This window comes from Cibotium barometz, chromosome 63, assembly GCF_041138505.1.
Source record: "Cibotium barometz isolate CiBa-2024 chromosome 63, ASM4113850v1, whole genome shotgun sequence".
NCBI lineage: Eukaryota > Viridiplantae > Streptophyta > Polypodiopsida > Cyatheales > Cibotiaceae > Cibotium > Cibotium barometz.
In genome coordinates, this window is record NC_141108.1 from 7,758,499 (window position 1) to 7,779,283 (window position 20,785).

General features: G+C 37.8%; 1 protein-coding gene across 1 annotated transcript in view; it reads left to right on the forward strand.

Annotated features, from left to right (window-relative positions):
- Positions 1-13,020: 13,020 nt before the first annotated feature.
- Positions 13,021-20,785, forward strand: part of LOC147603622 (ubiquitin-conjugating enzyme E2 22-like) — a 42,058-nt gene continuing 34,293 nt past the window's right edge. Inside the window, exons 1-3 of the mRNA XM_086796099.1 lie at positions 13,021-13,224; positions 13,912-14,056; positions 14,755-14,832. Of these exons, the coding sequence (XP_086652225.1) occupies positions 13,222-13,224; positions 13,912-14,056; positions 14,755-14,832 (226 nt within the window). The 5' untranslated portion in view covers positions 13,021-13,221. The remainder of the gene's footprint in view (positions 13,225-13,911; positions 14,057-14,754; positions 14,833-20,785) is intronic.

A 20,785-nucleotide genomic window follows, 5' to 3' on the forward strand; every position in this document is an offset into this window, starting at 1 on the left:
TTTATAAAAATCCTTTTATGCATCTATTTATGCATAAAAATCAACTTCAGTGGGAATAACACTTTTATAAAAATCCTTTTATGCATCTATTTATGCATAAAAATCAACTTTAATGAGAATAACACTTTTGAAATAAAAATAAATCCTTTATGCATCTTTCTATGCATAAAATCAATTTTAATGAGAATAACACTTTTGAAATAAAAATAAATCCTTTATGCATCTTTCTATGCATAAAAGAAAATTCAATGAAAACAACACTTTTATAATAAAAAAATTTCATTATGCATCCTTATATGCATAGAAATTAAATTCAATAAAAATAACACTTTTATAATTAAAAAAATCCATTATGCATCTTTCTATGTATAGAAATTAAATTCAATGAAAACAACACTTTTATAATAAAAATTCCATTATGCACCTTTCTATGCATAGAAATTAATCTTAATAATTAATATCAGTGATATCCATGCATATTCATAGGTGAATATGTACATGGAGTAAATTAGAATATTTCTTTTAGAATGCACAAACGGTGGGAATTACTCTTTTGGAATAACATAAAAATAAACTTTCTTTTCCACAAAATTCTAAAAATTTTTGCCATAATCTCCTTTGTATGGCTGACCATTTCTCATTTTTATCATTCTATTTTCAACTTAAATTAACCCCAATTAGATGTAAAGGACTGTAATCTACACAATTTTCAATTTTCAAGAGAGTAAACAATAAGAAAAGTTTAATTAATCTTTTTGTTAATCATTCTAGGATAAAGAAGGGCTGAATTGTAAAGAAGAGAAGGGGGTGGCCTTTCCATCAAGGCATAGCATTAGATTTACTTCAATCAACTATAAAACAAGAAAATCAAGAAAACCATAGATTTAAAATCAAAAAGTAAGAAAAATTTAGCTTACATGGAGTTGTAAGCTTTTCTTTGGCTTGAGGGATTGAGGGTTCTACTCTTGTTTGAAGCAAGAGTGGCCACCAATTACTTTGCAGAGGATTAAGCCAAAAAATAATTGAATTATCAAAAAAATTCAATGTAAATGGCTCTAGATAAGAGTAGAGTAACAGTGCACAAACACCATTAAGATTTTACAAAAGGGAGAGGCTTCTATTTATAGGAAAAAGTGAGCCTCTAACCAAGCAAACTGATTCTAGAATTTTTCACATCAGTTTGGTCAATTTTTGACCATTTTTGGGTCAGTTTAGCTTACTTTTTGGATCTAGTTGAAATAGGAGAGAGGAGAGATGAAAATATCTCATGATTTTTGAGTTTAAAACTCCTCCACACATGTGAAATGGGCGCCTCCTTCATGAGGGGAGATCCCGACACCATTGAGGTGTCAAAAATGCATCATTTTCTCTAAATATCTCTTAATTTTTAACTAATAAACCTTGTACTCAGTCAACTCTTCATCTTATGTGAGCATTTACTCATTTTTGGGAGGTTTTTCTTTTATTCTTTAATTTATCTTCTCCCTACATTTGGATTAATCTTATTGGTCCATAGGAACCTTAATTGGAGCATAATTCAAATTTTTTTGAAAATCTGGACCCTTAGGCTAAGGTCCTTTATACCTATTTTTAATAAATTCCAATTGCACATTGGAAAGTTCTTTTTGAATTTCTGTTTCAAGGAAAATCATTTTAGACACTAGGAGGATTTTTATATCCAAAAATATCTCAATTTTGAATTACCTCCCTCTACATATTTTCTCTCTCGAGGCCAAAACAGGGTAAAACAGGATCTTTCTTTTATTTCAGAGAGGGGAATAATTATAAGATCAGAAGGGGAGGTTCTTATACCTGAACACCTGAAAAGATGGAGAGAGGAATCTTACATCCTACCCCACTTAAAAAATGTGAGATTTCCTCATCTCGCAAACTGGAGGACATCTCTTTCCCTTAAGATCCAACTAATTCTGGGGTTCCTTATAGTCTGGGGAACCCAACAGAATCCTGGGATAAAGATCCCTTATATAGAACTCATCATATTTCAATCAGAGTCCAAATCAACTCATCAGTTCTTCTCAACCAAAATTTAAAAATCATATCAACCACATTCAAATTCATCATCTGGATAGCATTTATGCTTATAATTTCAAGATCTTAGATTTACTCGTATATACTGCCAGTAAAGAGCTACAGTTATACCCTCGGTATATATAGATAGTCACGGTCCTTGGAATTTTAAGGTAAATATCATCATGTCTAGGTCTCAAGCAAGTCAGAGATTCTGTGCGATTGCGGTACTTCCACATTTGAAGATCCAATTACTAATTTATGAATTTCAGTCTGAATATCAATTTGTATGAATTTCATCACACAATTACAACCTTTTACTGCTACTTCAAAATTTTTTGACATTTTTGGCTTCACGATTGATCCACATTAGCCAAATTTGCTCTAATACGAGCTGAAAGATCCTTGTCCCCACCGCGCAACGAATTCAGGGGCTTAAGCCATCTCGAGAGATCTTATGACCCAAGTATAACAATTCCTTTTTCAAGAAATCACACTTAGATAATTTACAATACAGGTTCTCCTTCCTGAGCCTTTCTAGAACCTCTTTAAGATGATTCTCATGCTCAGTCAAAGTTTTACTGTATATCAAAATATCATCTAAGAAAACCACCACGATCCTCAAATATATCATTCATCATTTGTTGGAAAGTTGTTGGTGCATTAGTGAGACCAAAGGGTAACACTAAAAATTCATAATGGCCATAACGTGTCCTAAAAGCAATTTTAGGAATATCTTGCTCAATATGGATCTTATAATAACCGGTTTGCAAATTAAGCTTTGTGAAATACTTAGCTCCTTACAACTTATCAATAAGATTGTCTAATCTAGGCAATGGGTATTTGTATTTAATTATAACTTTGTTAAGACGTTTGTTATCAATACACATCCTCCAAGTACCTTGATCTTTTTTCTTAACCAGGAGAATTGGTGCACCTAAGGAGACTTACTTGGTCTAATTTACTACCTCGTCTTCCTCAGTCTGGCTAAGCCTATATGGAGGAATACTAACAGGTTCTGCACCTGGCACTAGCTCAATCTTATGGTCCACCTCTCGTTTAGGAGGTAACTCATTAGGAAATATATCCTGAAATTCACTCTTAATGGAATTTAACATTGTACTTTTCCAAACATCCATAGAAATAGTGTTTACATCAAAATGAATACATGAAGACACTGGATCCATAACCAATTGAAAAATTTCATAGTTAAAAAGATTTAAAGTTTCCTTAGGTACAATAATGTTTCCCTTAAGAGTAACAAGGTTTCCATTGTGATGGAAAGACATCAAATGTTTGACCTAATCAACAAAAAAATCCGTATTTTTTTATGAAACCATTCCATCCCTAGAATTATGTCTACATGACCCACGCTCATGACATGAAAATCAAGTTTATATGAGTACAATTGGATGTCTAATGGTAGTTTTGACACCTTCTTGTCCCAAAATTGGATTTGTCCTCTAGCCCATCCTGACCTTGTACATGTAATCATTCTGTGTGGTTTCCAGCTTCATCCTCTGTACCACAATGTTGTCAATAAAATTGTTAATACTACTAGGATAAAACAAAATATGAACCTGATGTCCATTTATTGATCCATAAACACGAAATAATTCGTTTAGACCAAAAACGTCTTTACTAAAAGTATAATATGAACATTAGCTTCCTTCAAGATGCATAATATTGACTTCAGAAAATTTACTTTGAAGTCCTGTAATGTGTACAGATTTCTTTGGCATGAACTTCTTCAGTGCCGCCTTTTGTCCAAGCGCCGAAGGTGCTGTAGTTCCATTCAAAGGACATAATTTCTTCATGTGTCCCTTTTCCTTGCATTTGAAACATATGATATTATCCTGTCTCACAAATTTCTACTTCTTGTGCTGGCATTGTTGGAATTTTTTGATTTTGGTGTGAAAACAACTTTCTTTTTTATCCACTATTTGAAAAAGTGAACGTGGATTTCTTTTCATTAGATGATGGTTTTGAAGTGTTGGCGGCGCTGACCATAGTCTTATGAAAAATCTGAGCTGCCTGAATAGCATCCTCAGCCGTTTTGACCTTGCATTTCTTTACCTCATATCATGAGCTAGACTATTGATGAAAAGGTATGATCATCAAATCTGGCTTTGGTAGTCAATTATCTGAATTTCTACACATACTTATCAAAAGACTGATTTCCCATGCTATTTTTAACAAGCTTGGCTATTATTTCGAATTCATCCTCTGGTTGGACAAACTCTTTTTTAAAAGCGTCCTCAAAACTTTGCCAAGTGGTGGGTGAGATCCTTCCAACAAGTTAATGCCTTTCCCTACGCCATCTACAGCTTTTGCGCATCTGTGAATGGATGAAAGGCAAAATGTTTAGTCCACCTATTGAGCCAGGCATCTACACATTCCTGAGTCTTCTCCTTTTTCTCACTGCCGTACACTTTTGGTGTAAATGATGGAGCAACCACTTTGGTAGGAGCAAGAGGTGCTGCCAAAAGAGCTTTTTGTGAAGTATAATTTCTACATCTTTAGTGACTCCATCTCGTCATGACATTTGGCAATAGTTGCCTCAAGGCACTCTATCACTTCCAAAAATTCACTCTTTCCAACAGCCTCCTCTTCTTCAACTTGAAATTTTAGATCTTCCCCACCCGAGTTAGAATGTAATCTGGATCCGTCTATAATGAATTGTGAATTTAATGGCATAATACTACACAGTATTCCTATAGCGGATAGGCCAGTAATATCAATATCTTTCTGTTAGGATCACTCATCTCATCGACATTATCATTGACTGAGAAGTCAATATGAGCTATTGTAATAAAATTCTACAAAAATCACAATTCACTTGAATTCAACTTCACTTGTCCTCTTTTGACCACAATGATCTAGCAAATCAATTCGCTAAGAACTGACTACACATAAGAAAATATGTTTTAATTAGCATTTTGGTGGCTAAACAATGATAAAAAGTCATGAAAACACCATCTAGAATTAATCAAACAGAAACAACTATAAATACGAGATATACTTGCATTAATTATAAGTGAATATTCCGCATCTATCTAATGCCGACACGTAAAAATGTACTTCAACACTAGATAGCTCTCGAAAATATTAAATTCTCGAGAAAAAAGAATTATCATGATTTTTCTCTATTTTTCTAAAACTTAAAAATTTACTAATTTTAAAATCCACCAAATTCTATCTTAAGGCACTCCAAATCTAAAATTTTCCAAAACATTTTAGCAATAAAATTTGCCAAAATACAATTGATATCTCAAAAATACCAATTTGTAGGATTTTTTAAATAATTTCTAGAATTTTTCTAATTTTGGTAATTATTAAAAAAATTACCCCGAGAATCTCATCGGATATAAAATTTTTCAATTCTGCCCGACAATTCTCAAATCCAATTAAAATTTACAATTTTAATAAATTTACTTTTTTGGGATTTAAAAAAAGATTTTTTTAAAAAAGAAATTTGAACGGTCACGGGCGTCCGAATGGACACACCACATGATGGTCACCAAACCCAGATATTCCAAAATTTTGAAATAACCTTTTTCTAATTTTTCATGAATTTTTAAATTTTTTTTAATAAATATTTAATGCATCCCGAACGCATTAGAATACGAATGGTCAAAAAATTCAAAAATCGAAAGGTCATCACAGAATACGAAAAGCCAAGGGTTGCTAGAAAATGAAAAGACAAAAAAAATACCGGAATTTGAAAACCAAAAAGAATTGGACCCCAAAAGATCAAAAGGGCTCATCATGATTTTTTTTGTTAAATTTTTTTTATGAAATAAAAAAAAATTATGAAATCAGAAGATTTTTTTTCTTTTTAAATTTTTAATCTAAATTTAATTAAGCTTTAATTGAATGTTAAATCTATATTAAAGCTTTTAACTAAGCTTTATTAAAAATCTTAATAATTTTTTTAATTGAAGATCAACCGGGGGGGGCTATGCGCTGGTGGCTTGTAGAACCCCCCCCCTAGCACGAACGACTGAGAGAGAGAGGGGAGAGGAACAGAGCTCACTCCCCCACTCATCCTCTATCTCCACTCTCTCTTCCCTTAACCCTTCTTCTCTCTCTGTGAATGAGATTAAAGTCTTAATCATAATTATATTTGCTAATCGATTAAAGCTTAATCAACCTCACCTATGAGGTGTTCACACGAGGGAGAAGAATATGAAATAAAATTCGGATTTGAGAGGGGAGAGGAACAGAGCTCACTCCCCCACTCATCCTCTATCTCCACTGTCTCTTCCTTCAACCCTTCTTCTCCACTGTCTATTCCGTGAATGAGATTAAAGTCTTAATCATAATTATATTTGCTAATTAAAGCTTAATCAACCCCACTACTACGAGGTGTTCACACAAGGGAGAAGAATATGAAATAAAATTCGGATTTGAGAGATAGAAAAAATGCCACGCACACGGGAGAGAACCCAATGCACCGACATGCGCTGTCCCCTACTGCATTTCAATAGAAAATCAACAGAGAATCGATAGCATGCCCGCGAGAAACCCGTAAAAAATGTATAAAAATGTTTCTTTAAACCAAAAAATGCTCAAACAATGTCCTAAAAGTAGCAAAAGATTCCTAAATTTATTTGAGATGCATGGGAATCCTTTTTTAGCAAAATATCCACATTATCATGTGCGGTATTTTGGTTTAAAAAATCCATAAATGCTTATTTTAACCATAAAAATCAAGAAAAATAGCATTTCCACTTGGGGAATTTCCCCGCAACGTCAATACGTCATCTAAGTTGAGAAGCACCACGTTCCAACCGCCATATTAATGTTTCCAACGCATAGACCACCAAAACAAACCAAAAAATAACATTTTTTGCTTAGTAAATGTTTAAATTTTACTTTAAAAATGCTAAATGTTTTGGAATAATGAGAGAAAAATAAGAAGAGAAAAACATCAAAATTTAACTAGAGACCACTCTGATACCACTATTAAAACCCTAAAGATCTCTCTAGCTAATAACCATGCATAACATGCATGAACCAGGCATATACTCATCCACTCAACCACCCCCGAGCCCAAGGGTGCACACATAAATACAATGAAGTATCACATCTCTTACCTTAGTGTCCCATACCACTAAGAGATATGACTTCACTAGTAGCACTTGGCTCTAGCTTGAAATGGCAAGAGAGTAAACTCAATGCTCTACACAAGAGAACATCCCTTGAGAATGCCCCATGCCCCTATTATATAATAGGAGGGTTCTCAAGTGACTCTTGACTCTCCATTTCTATGTGTGACCCTTGGTTGCCTAACCCTAACCTCAACCCAAGGTTAGACCTAACCCTTGCCCCACTAAAAAAATGTTCCCATTTTCCCATGTTCACATGCCTAGGGTGGGTTAACCTCCTAGTATATGCACATATAATGTGCACATAACACCATTACTAGGCCAGACTTGAGCTATGTTATTAGACTTGTCAGTCAGTTTACAGGCCCCTAGGAAGCCACACGTGGATGATACGGCTAGATGGATTCTCAGGTACATAAAGTCCACAGTTGATTATGGACTTTTCTATGAGGCTAGTACATGTACACATATGTTGATTTAGCTGATAGTTTTGTATACATGAGATCTACCAGTGGTTTAATATTTTCATTAAGGAGTGATGTTGTGAGTTAGAGTAGTAAGAAGGAGCCAATAGTTGCCTTCTCGAGTACAGAGGTAGAGTACAGGGGTGCTGCTATGTCAACTTATGAGGTAGCATGGTTTCAGAAGCTACTTGGTGATATGGGTAAGCCCGTGGATAGGGCAGTTGTCATTTATTGTGACAACATGAGTAGCATATAGTTGGCTAGTAACCTAGTATACCATGCTAGAATGAAGCACATTGAGGTGCATTATCACTTTGTGAGGGAGAAGTTCTAGTAGATGGTATATATTAACACATAGGATTAGGTAGCTGACATCTTCATGGAGGCATTAGGCACAGAGAAGCTCCATGGGTTTAGGAGCTTACTTGGAGTATAGTGTGTGGGGTTGAGCTCGAGGAGGAGTGATGAGATGCTACGCGGACATTGATGACCCACCTAGGTGATAGCTTCCGCACTTATACCACTGGCATGGTTGGTGAAATTATGGTTGATATGCCACCATTGGATGACACGTTGTGTGAGCGACTTTGGAGCACTAGAGTTATGGCATAGTTATAACACTGGCTTATATAGTTAGGTTCACACTTGGACTGACCATTGTATGTTATTGTAGGAGAGTACTTTCCCTTTATGTATGTACTCTTATCTTTTAGTTATATGGTTCTAGAGAAGAGAAGATAGAAGAAAATTCAACCATCAATCTCTGTCTTGTGACTTGCACTCTCTTATGCGTGTGTGTTTGCTTGTAAGGAACTCAAGCTCTCTCTCTTATGCGTGTGTGTTTGCTTGTAAGGAACTCAAGCTCTCTCTCCCCTCCGCATTCTCTTTAATAGGGTATGGCCCTATGCAAGGAACTCAAGCTCTACCTCTCCCCCACATTCTCTTTAATAGGGTGTAGCCCAATGCCTGTCTCACAGATCTAAATTTCTAAGAAAATAGAGTTAAAAAAGAAAATCAAATAACTCATCAAATACCACATGTTCAACATATTCAATATTTGAGTGGAAAACAAACAATACTTAGCTCACAAATCACGACTCCAAGATTGGGTGAAATCATCCCCCCTCATGTGTGTGGCCTCTCCCCACACATGAGTATTTACGAGATACTTTATTCCAAATTAGGCCATAGCCTCCAAGAGTACAAAAAGGTGCTGTCTTGCATGACACTCTCTTATGCTCAAAATAGAGTAAGGCTAGGGTTTAAAGCATATCACGCTTTACAAAATAATAAAGTTCAAGTCTATGCTTGATAAACTAAGGCTTTCCAAATAAATCAAAATGTGCACAAGCTAGCACATGTATATACAAAGCTTGTTTACAAAAATGGTGTGCTAATAAGTAATAAATATGTGCGAATTCTCCTTAATTTTTAGAATCCTCTACCTATAAAATAACCAATAATAAATTGGTAAACAAATATGCCATAAGTATACAAACCATAACCACACACATGTTTGCCAGGCGTAAGCAAACCAAGAATCACCCTTCCATACAAACTAACTGAAACAAACATTGGAGGCCCCAAACATATGTTAATATCCACCACACGTATTAATATTTTATAATGGCATCACCCATGATATTAATGTGATTTGGCTTGACGCAAAGATAATCCAAGTGTCCTCGAATTATCTAAGAGGCTAGAATAATATTTTTTAAAGAGGGCTTAAAATATATTCCCATAATAATGCCAATAATAATATTCTAAAGCCCTTTGACAATCGATACATAACACATAATATGTATGGGTAGTTGGTCTTGTTAAACTTATCCTCAACAAAAAGTGTCCCAAATACATCATTGCCTATTGCGAGTTCAGCCTACAAATAACAAATCACTTACACAAAATGCAAATATCATAGCAACTTACAAGTACTATCAAGGCCCATTGATAGTACTAATGTAACTAAAATGGTTGCCTAACAAATCACGATGAAGAGACCTACAAAGTGCATGTAAAATGACTGAGTGTAAAGTGTAGAAATGTTATTGCAAGGATAAAAAAAGCCAATGATAATGATGACAATGTTGATGAAGCTGTTGATGAGACAAGCTTGAAGGCGCGATGTCGATGTGACGAAGGAGCAATGGTGATGACCAAATATCTGCACACCAAAATTATGCTGCTACACTCTGCGCTAAGAACCTAAAATCTAAGAAAGACAATTCAAAATCCTCCAAGGTGTCTGCGAAAAGCTTTCAAAATGCGAACAGGCCCTGAAATGTGCCCGAAAAAGTTACCAAAATCCCAATTTACATAGTTAACAACACATTATAAAGTATAACTTCTTCGCTACTAAGAGGATAGCTTGATTTGAGACAATAAAAAGAGGAACTCACTGAGGTGATGTCAAGAACAAGCAAAGGAGGTGAGAGCCAAGAGAACCTATTTTAATATACCACTTGTTGTCCAATGGAGACAAAGAAAGCAACCCACACATAGATGCAATAACTAGTTTAATCTTACAACACCCCTGGGTTATCTTTTATTGTAGCAACCCATATGGCTGCAACATGAGTGCTCACTTTCTTAGATTTGTAGCAAATAAACTACTTTTCATCCCTTAGAGTTGTAGTACTTTCCGTGCCTTGGAGTTGTATCTGTGTGATGGCACTAGGATGGTTCTTCACCGTGGCGATAATTTCAAATTCAAATTCATAAAGACAGCCCCCCCCCCCCCCCCCCCCGAGTGATTGTGCACTTCAATTAATAGGTCCGAGAATAGACCTACATGAGGCAGGGAGAGATGTTATCTATTATTCTAGTGGTTATTTGGACGGACAACTTCGACGGGGCCCCACCAATACTACTGGTAATAACCCAACCCACCATTGGAGAAATGAATGGTTTTAAAGTTAATTAGATCCGTGATACCCCAATGACTTGCTAATTGAATAATAGGGATAGATGGGCATGATAATTAGATATATAGGAGAGGGCATATGCATCAACAAATAGAAGCCACACATATACAGGAGAAGCATGTGTATGATCCACATTACGTTTTGACATAATAATGTGACATCGTACATTTGCTTAGGAAAGGTAATTCCTTGACCAATGACAAATCCATGGCAAAAATTCCTAATGTTCTAAAAAAACTAAAAACCTAAGAACATTAAAAAATTCGATTGCAGTACTAGGATTGCCAAAGTGTTGGTGCTAACATGGAGTGATTAATGTGTTAATGACTAAACACACAGTAATAACATAAAAGATACCATAAACATAGAGGCAAGTTATCATGAATAATGTCTTGCATTATTGTATTGCTATGAATTCATATTATGATTTTTGTGCTAAAGATTACAACAATTGTGATACAAAGTGCCATTGTTGATTCGGTATTATTGTTGGTATCTAAATTGGAATGAATGTAATAGACTGCGGCTAAGGTATAAATGTAATAGACGATGGCTAAGGTATAAATGTAATACTATGGGTTATCTTCTCGGCTAACATAATTGGACCTAATAACTCATAATCTAGTCAATGCAAAGCAAGGAGGCTTGCACAAAGATCAAGATGTGGTATTACCACCTGAATCTTGAGCATTGAAGGTATATTTGGGTAAACACATGATAATGAGGGATACGTGTAGGTCTCCTTTTAAACTTTTACCATGTGCCATTTATATGTGAGTGGGAATGCAATGACTCCATTATGTACAGCAAGTGTATTTAGATTGTCTTTGTATAAATATTTTACAACTATTTTGAGCAAATAGAAAAGGTATCTTTGGAGTTAACAAAAAATGCATTTTTTTCATAGTAGTGCCATTATGTTTAATACATCTAGGAACATTAAGAAATTGTCTTTGTATAACTATTTTGAGCAAATAGAAAAGGTATCTTTGGAGTTAACAAAAAATGCATTTTTTTTCATAGTAATGCCATTATGTCTAATACATCTAGCAACATTAAGTGAAAGAAGTGGCCAACACTGTGCATGGACTTGAGGCCCCATGCACTAAGGAGATATCAAGCTCATGAATTTGGCATACTTTTGAGCATTCTGATATTGCCAAATAGACATGAGAAGATGGTTGCATACTTTTGAGCATTGTGGTATTGCCAAATAGACACGAGAAGGTGGTTGCATTGTTGCTATTGAAAGTAGTATCTTGCCATAGTATCTTGAAAGTAGTATCTTGCCATAATGAATCAATATACCAAAACTAACCATAGCAAAAGTCTTGAAACTTTGATGTTTTATTGGAGCAAAAACAAGGCGCAATTACTCTACTCACAAATACTATCTTTTGCTTTTGCATCACATAAAGAGCATCTCTTTTCAAAAGTCTAATTATTGCCTCAAATCTAGAGGCTGATGTTTTAACCATTTTAAAACAATTTCCCTTGGTCATGCATCCTTTTTTTTTTTGGCCATTCCATTGCGGTGGGGCACATGATGGGAAGTTGGGTGTAGAGTTGGCCATGCCATTGAAGTACTCAAATGCAATCCACTCTTCTTACTCTCATAAAAGGAAATTGAGGGAATATTCGATCACACATGATTTTCCTCTTTTTTGACGATACTCTCACGACTCACAACCTTAACATCTTTTTTTATTTGTTTACCTTCACACTATGCATGACACAAAATGTGTCTTTATTTTAAAAGCATAGCTTGCATGCATCACATGAATGGGAGAGTGGGTCTGAAATGTCTGGGTGGGTGAAGACATTGAGTAGTTGAGTGATGCGAGGGGTTTATGGAGGGTGGCTCATGAGTAAGGATTGACGATTTGAAATTTCGAAAGGTAGTGTGTGCACGGTACATAGTCTAAAGAAGCTTTCTTACATGCATAGCTGTAAACTCGTACACTCAATTGAGGTGGGATGGAACAAATCTTTCTAAGCTTTTAGATTTTACACGACAAAATGACAAGATAATTTGGCCTAACACACCATCACAATGTTTAGGGCATATGGGGTTCTAGGCAATGCATGATGCAAGGTCCACTTAGGCTACTTGGGTGATGAAAGCCTGGGGTCCCCTTGGGTGGGAAGGGAAATTCACACAAGGTGCTACATGTCCATGCCAAGTGGGAAGGGAAATTCACACGAGGTGCTACATGTCCATGCCAAGCAATACTTTTTTGGCAAGGTAATTCAATTCCGCTAGAACAATGAGACAAAAGTATCGATGGCAAGGAAACAACTTTTGGGACAAATTTTTTTTGATACAAAAGGGAGTGCCAACTTCCAAGGAAAGAGGCTATTTTTTATTTATTGCCAAACGGCTAGTTTAATAAATTGGGGGTTTCAAACAGGGGGGCGCTGTAGGTTTGTTTCATTTCATTTCATTTCATATCACTTACATGTCATATGCAACTAGTTTTCTCATTTCACATTTCAAAAGAGCAGAAATAAGCTTTTTGGCTCTTGCTGCTACGCCATAGCGCACTCGCACAGGAGCTCATCAGGCAGTTGGCCCATTTTGATGCATGAAATCCATCGCTATGCCTGCTTGAAAGAACAAACAGGAAATCTTCGCTCTGATCAACGTTTGCGGAGTGGAGAGCTTCACAATAACCTAATCTTTCCATCTCCATGGTATTCTTTTTGCTCTTAATTTGTGGACATCTTAGGGTTTCCACATTATTTTAGGGTTCTAAAACATAATCTGTATCACATATTTTGCACCCATTTTCACATCTTTTCATTTTAAGTCAGCTGGACATAAGGTCTTTGCATGTGGGCTTTTTGCATACAACGTCTTTGTTTCTGGTGCATTTGCATACTGAATTCCCCAGATTCTTTCGAGTACGGAGTTTTCGTGCAAAGACCCCATCATATTTGGCTTGCCTGACTTAATATCATGCAACCTTTCTTGAAGTTTGGATGGGGGGTGAAGGAAGAGCAACATGGACAGGCAGTGTTTCCCGCCCAACTTTTCCTTGCCTGCATACTCTGATGAAAAGACGGGTGCCCATATGTTGTAAAGAACCTTAGTATCAATATGATGGGCACCCATATAGTGTCAGTGCTGATGTGGCATGGCTTTCTAGTCGTGATCCTTCTCGTCCATGAATAGATGGACGATGGCCAGGGCAAATGTTAAGATGATATGTGTATAGTGATTTGAGGCACGTGAGCTCAATCTATTCCTTTATGTGAAAAGATCAAGAAAGGAATTTTGCTGAGGAGTCACTTGAGGAACTTGAGCTTAACTCACTGATTCTATGTGAGCTTATTGCAAGACTTGCAAGACAATCATCTTTCATTTGTCGGACTGTGCAGGCAACAAACGAGAATCTTCCACCGAGAGTCATTAAGGAGCTAGCTCGGGAGCTGAAGAGTCTTGACGAAAGCCCGCCTGATGATATTCGAGTTCTAGTCAACGATGATAATTTCTCCACAATTTTCGCGGACATTGATGGACCCCGTGAGTACTGGCACCTTTTGTTATTAATTTCATAAATCTATTACCCATGCCACATGTTTCCTGTTGGGTGGTCTGTGTGTGTTTTCAGTGTTATCATTCTACTTTGTTGGGCTTGCTGGGTATTGGGTACTTGATGCCCAAAATGCCCTCCTTGCACTAGGAAGTACTGGCACCTTTTGTTATTAATTTCATAAATCTATTACACATGCCACATGTTTCCTGCTACTATTGTGTAGGCACATGGGTGGTCTGTGTGTGCTTTCAGTGTTATCATTCTACTTTGTTGGGCTTGCTGGGTATTGGGTGCTTGATGCCCAAGATGCCGTCCTTGCATTAGGAAGTACTGGCACCTTTTGTTATTAGTTTCATAAATCTATTACACATGCCACATGTTTCCTGTCACTATTGTGTAGGCACATTGGGTGGTCTGTGTGTGCTTTCAGTGTTATCATTCTACTTTGTTGGGCTTGCTGGGTATTGGGTGCTTGATGCCCAAGATGCCCTCCTTGCATTAGGAAGGTAAAGGTGGACGGAGGGATGATGGGAAGGAGTGCTTCCATGCTCATAGACTATTTTCATGTCAAGATTTAGTTTAGCATATGTGATTTCTCTTTTCAATTTCAAAAAGAGGAAGCTATCTACATGGTATAGCTGTTGCCTCATGCATTGATGGCCTTGGTTATTGTTTTTTAACTTAGCTGGTACACCATACGAGGGTGGGGTCTTTCGCATGAAGCTGGTTCTAAGCCAAGATTTTCCTCAAATACCTCCAAAAGGTGATGATCTCACCTATGTTTTACTTGCTATCAAGAAATATGCTGTGCATGCTTATGATTGAGTGGCTTGTTCTTGAGGTTTTTGTACCTTGGCAACTTTTTTCAGTCATTTAGTCATTGGTATTCTTGCAACGTTCATTTTTTGTGCGCTCTCAGTTTCTCTATCAGTTCTTGTTAAATATAAAGGATGACAGGCTGTGCAAAAAGGATGTGTGTGGATGCAGGATGGAAGAGCTATATGAGACTTATGTTTCAGGATTGCCAATACTTTAAGGTAGCTAAGTAAAGGTGCAAGAAGAATAGTAGCTCTATGTTCAATTGCAGAACTTTTTACAAGCTCTGTTGAAAGGTAGGGGTTGAAGGCAAACATCAGTTTGGTTGTCCGATTGACAGCTAAGAATCACTGCTGGATGGAGGCAAGTTTCATCTCAGAATTTACAAGCCTGATTAATCCAGTAGATAATATTTGAGTGTAAGCGGCAAAGTTAGATGTAAAACGTGTGTAACGGGGCTGATGTAGGCACAGCTGATTGGCTCTAGTTTGGAATGTGGTCACCCTATGGGTTGGCCATTGAAATTTTTTGTAAAATAGAGCTCTGCGTGCGTCTGTGCAACAAATAAGCTGCATACAGAGGAATGATTTGTAGCCGACCAATGTGAAGCAGCAATTGCTGCTTGCATAAGGTCTTGTCCTCGGGTCCCCAGGGCCCAAGCCTACAATTGCAGTAGTTGCCATGTCATGCTCTTTGTGGGAGGCCACGTTTTTGTGTGTAATCTTGGAAACTTGCATATTGGGTTCTGTTGTGAGTTGGCCTACTATGTGAGTGGTCTCCTAAGATTGGCCAACAAAACCTTGTGTGGTCATGCCATGTTGTGAGCTGGCCTACTATGTGAGTGGTCTCCTAAGATCCACCATGTACAATGCTTTATCTAGGCACCAAGGCCCTATCTTATGTTCTCTTAATAAGAGGGTGGTCACACCTAAAGTGTTTACACACCCCTGGACACTTACGAGATTGTGAAATATCCAACAAACTCCCTTTCGGAGTGAAGGAGTGTCATCTAAGAGAGAGATCTTCAATATGATGATTTGGGCTCTAAACTGCAATCATGTGATACAAAGGACACAATGATGCCAACACTTGAAACTCTCATGTTAGGACTGATACAAGAGCTTGACCACACATAATGCCTACATTAGTCTATCCGTAGACAATTCCCCGCCTCAAAGTAGAGAAAGTAAGATAAAAAGTAGCCGAGTCTTTCATAGAAACAAGGCTTACCAAAAGACATCCAAAATATTCATGATTTTGGGAGACTTCTTGGGCAGAGAACCTATGGCTACAAAATATTCAGATTTTGGGTGACTTCTTGAGCAAAGAATCCATGACTCATGCAAAAAAGGACTAGAAAGCCCAATCGTAATCTTCCTCATTAAGAGAAACAATAAGTTCTATTGTAGATTCTTCAGCTTCATCTTCATCTTCGTCTTCATGCTCTTGCACCAAGTATGCACGATCCTTTGATTGCTCTTTGATCATCTTCTTAAAACACTTGTCTTTTGTATGTCCAAGCTTTTTGCAATAGGTGCACTTGATGGTCCTTATTTCTTGTTTGCAATCTTGAAGAGGGAGGCTTTCTCTGACTCGAGTGTTGCTTTAGTCAGCTTTCTAAGATGGCGGTCTTCACTCATCATGTTCCATCTTAGAAAGCTGATACAAGAGCTTGACCACACATAATGCCTACATTAGTCTATCCGTAGACAATTCCCCGCCTCAAAGTAGGGAAAGTAAGATAAAAAATAGCCGAGTCTTTTATAGAAACAAGGCTTACCAAAAGACATCCAAAATATTCATGATTTTGGGAGACTTCTTGGGCAAAGAACCCATGGCTACAAAATATTCAGATTTTGGGTGACTTCTTGAGCTGAGAATCCATGACTCATGCAAAAAAGGACTAGAAAGCCCAATCGTAATCGTCCTCATTAAGAGAAACAATGAGTTCTCTTGTAGATTCTTCAGCTTCATCTTCGTCTTCATGCTCTTGCACCAAGTATGCATGATCCTTTGATTGCTCTTTGATCATCTTCTTAAAACACTTGTCTTTTGTATGTCCAAGCTTTTTGCAATAGGTGCACTTGATGGTCCTTATTTCTTGTTTGCATTTTATCTTGAAGAGGGAGGCTTTCTTTGACTCAAGTGTTGCTTTAGTCAGCTTTCTAAGATGGCGGTCTTCACTCATCATATTCCATCTTACCAGACATCCTTTGTAGTGGTAGGATCTCATTTTCCTTCTATATTGGTGAAGAGGATGGCTTTCGTATCATCTCTATCAACTTGTGCTTTGGTGGCAATAAGGTGTTGAATGATGGAGCCTAAGTTGCTCAAATGTTCACCCAAAGTTTGATTCTCATTCATTCTTAAATTAAAAAACTTTTTCTTAAGGAATACCTTTGAGTTGTTGATTTTGTTGCTGAATAGGTTCTCCAGCTTCTCCCATACCTCTTGGACTGTTTTGTTGAAGTCCACATGGTGGATGGGGTTGTTGGCAAGGCCCAAGCCAATCAGTGCCATTGCTTTGTCATTCTTGTCCTTCCATATTAGGGTTTTTTGGGCATTTGTCACCAGCGTGGACATTTTCCTAAGTTTCATATGTGGATGGCTTTGGATGCCTAGAAAACACTATGTACAAGCTTTGGGAATGGGGGATTATCCAGTATAAAGGACCACGTGTCCTAGACTGTTTCTTGGACACAGAAATGGACATTTGAGTTTAAGTGTCAAGTGGAGATCATGTATGGCGAGCTCTCAAGGATTTGGGAGAAATTTGGCATTGAAACATGTTCTACATGGTGTTCACATACATTTATAGTAAGGTGGAATATCAAGCAACAGACTCCTAAAATTTAGGAGGGTTACTATTTTTGGACAACCTTAGATGGAAATTCCGTTCGCGTTATTACGTCTTTAAGTTAAGCAAATGAGGGCATATGTCAGAGCACATTTGTCCTAGATAGCTTCTTGGACACAAAAATGGATCGGGCATATGTCAGAGCACATTTGTTCCAGACAGCTTCTTGGACACAAAAATGGACTTTGGAGCTCAAGTGTCAAGTGGAAATCATGTAGAAGAGACCATCGTATCATCATAGATACGAGCTGAATGAATGGCCTCGTCCAATGTTTTACATTTGTTATTTTTAACCTGTAAACGGTACGAGTCTGGTAAACCAGCTACGAAAAACCCCAAAAGAGTAGTGGGATCCATCTTTGTAGCTTTCATCTGCAAGTCACGAAACTTCTGGAGGTAGACCTCATAAGTGAGGTGCTGCGAGGTCATGGTCAAAGCTGAAAACCGGGCAACAACATCATAATCATCCTCTCTCTTGAGGAATTCTTTTTTGAAAACGTCTTCGAATTGTGCCCAAGTCGTTGGCTTAGGGTTGAGTTCCTTCCACCAAAGCAAAGCTTTGCCGAACAGGAAACCTGCTGCTAACTGTATCTTCTTTCCATCATCATATGGATGAAACTGAAAGTGAACCTGCCACTTATGTAGCCACGTGTCCACGATCTCCTTGGTGCGTTGCTTTTGCTCGCCCCCGAACGGTTCCAGAGTAATGTTGGGGCCTAAAGCTGAAGCCAAGGTATTCATACCCGAGAAAGTAGAGAGGGTAGTGGTCAATAGAGCAATGGAGTTCTTCAAAGCTTGCATCTGGGCTGCGATTTGTGCCTGACGTTCCGTTGAAGAAGCTTCGAGAGCTACTTTGAACTCTTGGAAATCTGATTTTGACACAAAATCGTCAAAAAGATCGGCATCGGTACCTTCCGTAGCCGGCAAGCCTTCGCGTTCCACAAGGGGCTCCAACTCTGATTCTTGGGTCGACATCGTCAAGAGGGTACGTGGAGAGAAAATTTGATCTTTGCACAACGAGAGTGCGAGGGAGCTTGAGAGCTTGAGCGCTTGAAACTTGAGAGATGTGTGGCAAGAAGCCCACTAGAGGGGGTTTATAAAGGTTTCCCAAAAGCGAAAAATCTCCAAGAGCTAGGCTTAGCTTTTGCTTTGCTTTTGTGTTTTTTTTCTTGAATAAATAAATAAATAAATAAATAAATAAATAAATAAATATATATATATATATATATATATATATATATATGGATATATATTTCCTGCAAACAAACGAACAAACAAACAAGCAAGGGGGTGCGGGCCTGACTCACCTCCCAACCATGACAGCCGTGGGTGAACCCACAGTCTTGGCTGTTCCCACCGAGCCACGAGCTGAGCTAACTAGGATGACGTACCGACCAATCTCCTCCTCGCGACGTCCCATACTGCCACGAAGCTGCCCTCGCGGGCCTCGAGATTGCTGCCGGCCTCGGCTGCGTAAAGCAGGTGCACGTCTGCACTAGATCCAGGCTCCAAGACCTTAGAGCTCTCACAAACTCGCAAGACTCTCTATATCCCAATAACTAACCTTGGCCACCGTTTTATAGGCTCTTGGCCGGTCATCGGGCGTCCACACTTGGACGCCCGCTCGTCCATACTTGGGTGCCCGCCTGTTAGTATATCCCTAACTCAGCTCGTCAATCAGCCTGCCTAGTTCCAAGCTTCCCCAAGCCTCGAAACTAGTCTTGCGTGCGTGTAGCACACGGTAGATACACACTGTGCACATGACACCTTTGTTGAAGAAAGAAGCTCCTTTACCTTTGTTTGACTTTATTGTCTTCATCTAGTAAAGATGCTTCCACATCTACTAGCTTTGGGGCTAGCAAATTTGTGAGAGTAGTAAACAATGTTATTAAACTCATCGTGGGACAATCTCTTCAAGAGCACAGCTATGACCACATCCTCCTCCATATTTTAATTGATGCCTACAAGTTGGGTATGGAGACTCTTTATATAATCGAGATGAGTCGAGAGTGACTCACCCGGATTCATTTTAAGCTCAAAGAATTTGATGAATAGGCTAAGCTTTGAATTCTTTGATTGTGTCCTAAATAATATGTCAAGAGTGTTTCCATGCATCATGAGATGTATCTTTTCCATCTATATGATGGATTTAGATATCACTAAGGTCCAAAGCAATGATTGCCAATGCTTTCTCATTCCTGCTAACCCATAATGACTTTTTCTCTCTGGTGTTTGACATCTTTTCCTTTCCATTAGCAACTTCCTATGATGATGTCATCCATGATAATGTCTGCATGATGATATCATCCATGATGATGTTGTTAACTCCACCATGATGATGATATTTCAGCCTCCAAAGCTGAAATATCATCAAAAGATATTATATTGAGTCAAAAGATAAGGCTTGATGCCTATTAAAGCATGTACTGGGGTGTTTATTCATTAACATGAGAATCATTTGAGTTATGCAAACTTGCTCTCTCTTGACTTAAGTATCTTATCTCTCTGTCTCCCTCTTACTTTCTGTCTCTCTCTTCATCTTGTACAACCATTGCCATGGCTTAAACCTACTTCTCTCATTGCTTCATCTCTCTTCTACACACTCCACCATGATGATGATATTTCAGCCTCCAAAGCTCCTCTTGGGATACCCTGATTTCAATACGTTATCAAAGCTTGGGTAAGAAAGCGCCTCTTCTCTGCTGTGTTTTTTTTCCTTCATTTGTCGCCATTTTGGCCACATAAATGGTCCGTTCACTCTTGTTTTCTCACTATTATGTGTATGCATTGGATTGGCGTCCATGGCTGTTGATTAATATGATTGATCAGTGGACATGATCTTCCATTGGGACTTGATGTTTTCATACCCGGAATATCATGTTTGGGAATAGATGTTCCATTGGGACTTGTGCATGTGTATTCATGCCTAGAATATCTGGTAGACTTGGCTTTTCGCTAGGATTGGTACCTATTGAGATATCGAGCTTATCTAGTGAGGCGGTGGACATTGATGACCCGCCTGGGGGATAGGCTCCACACTTAC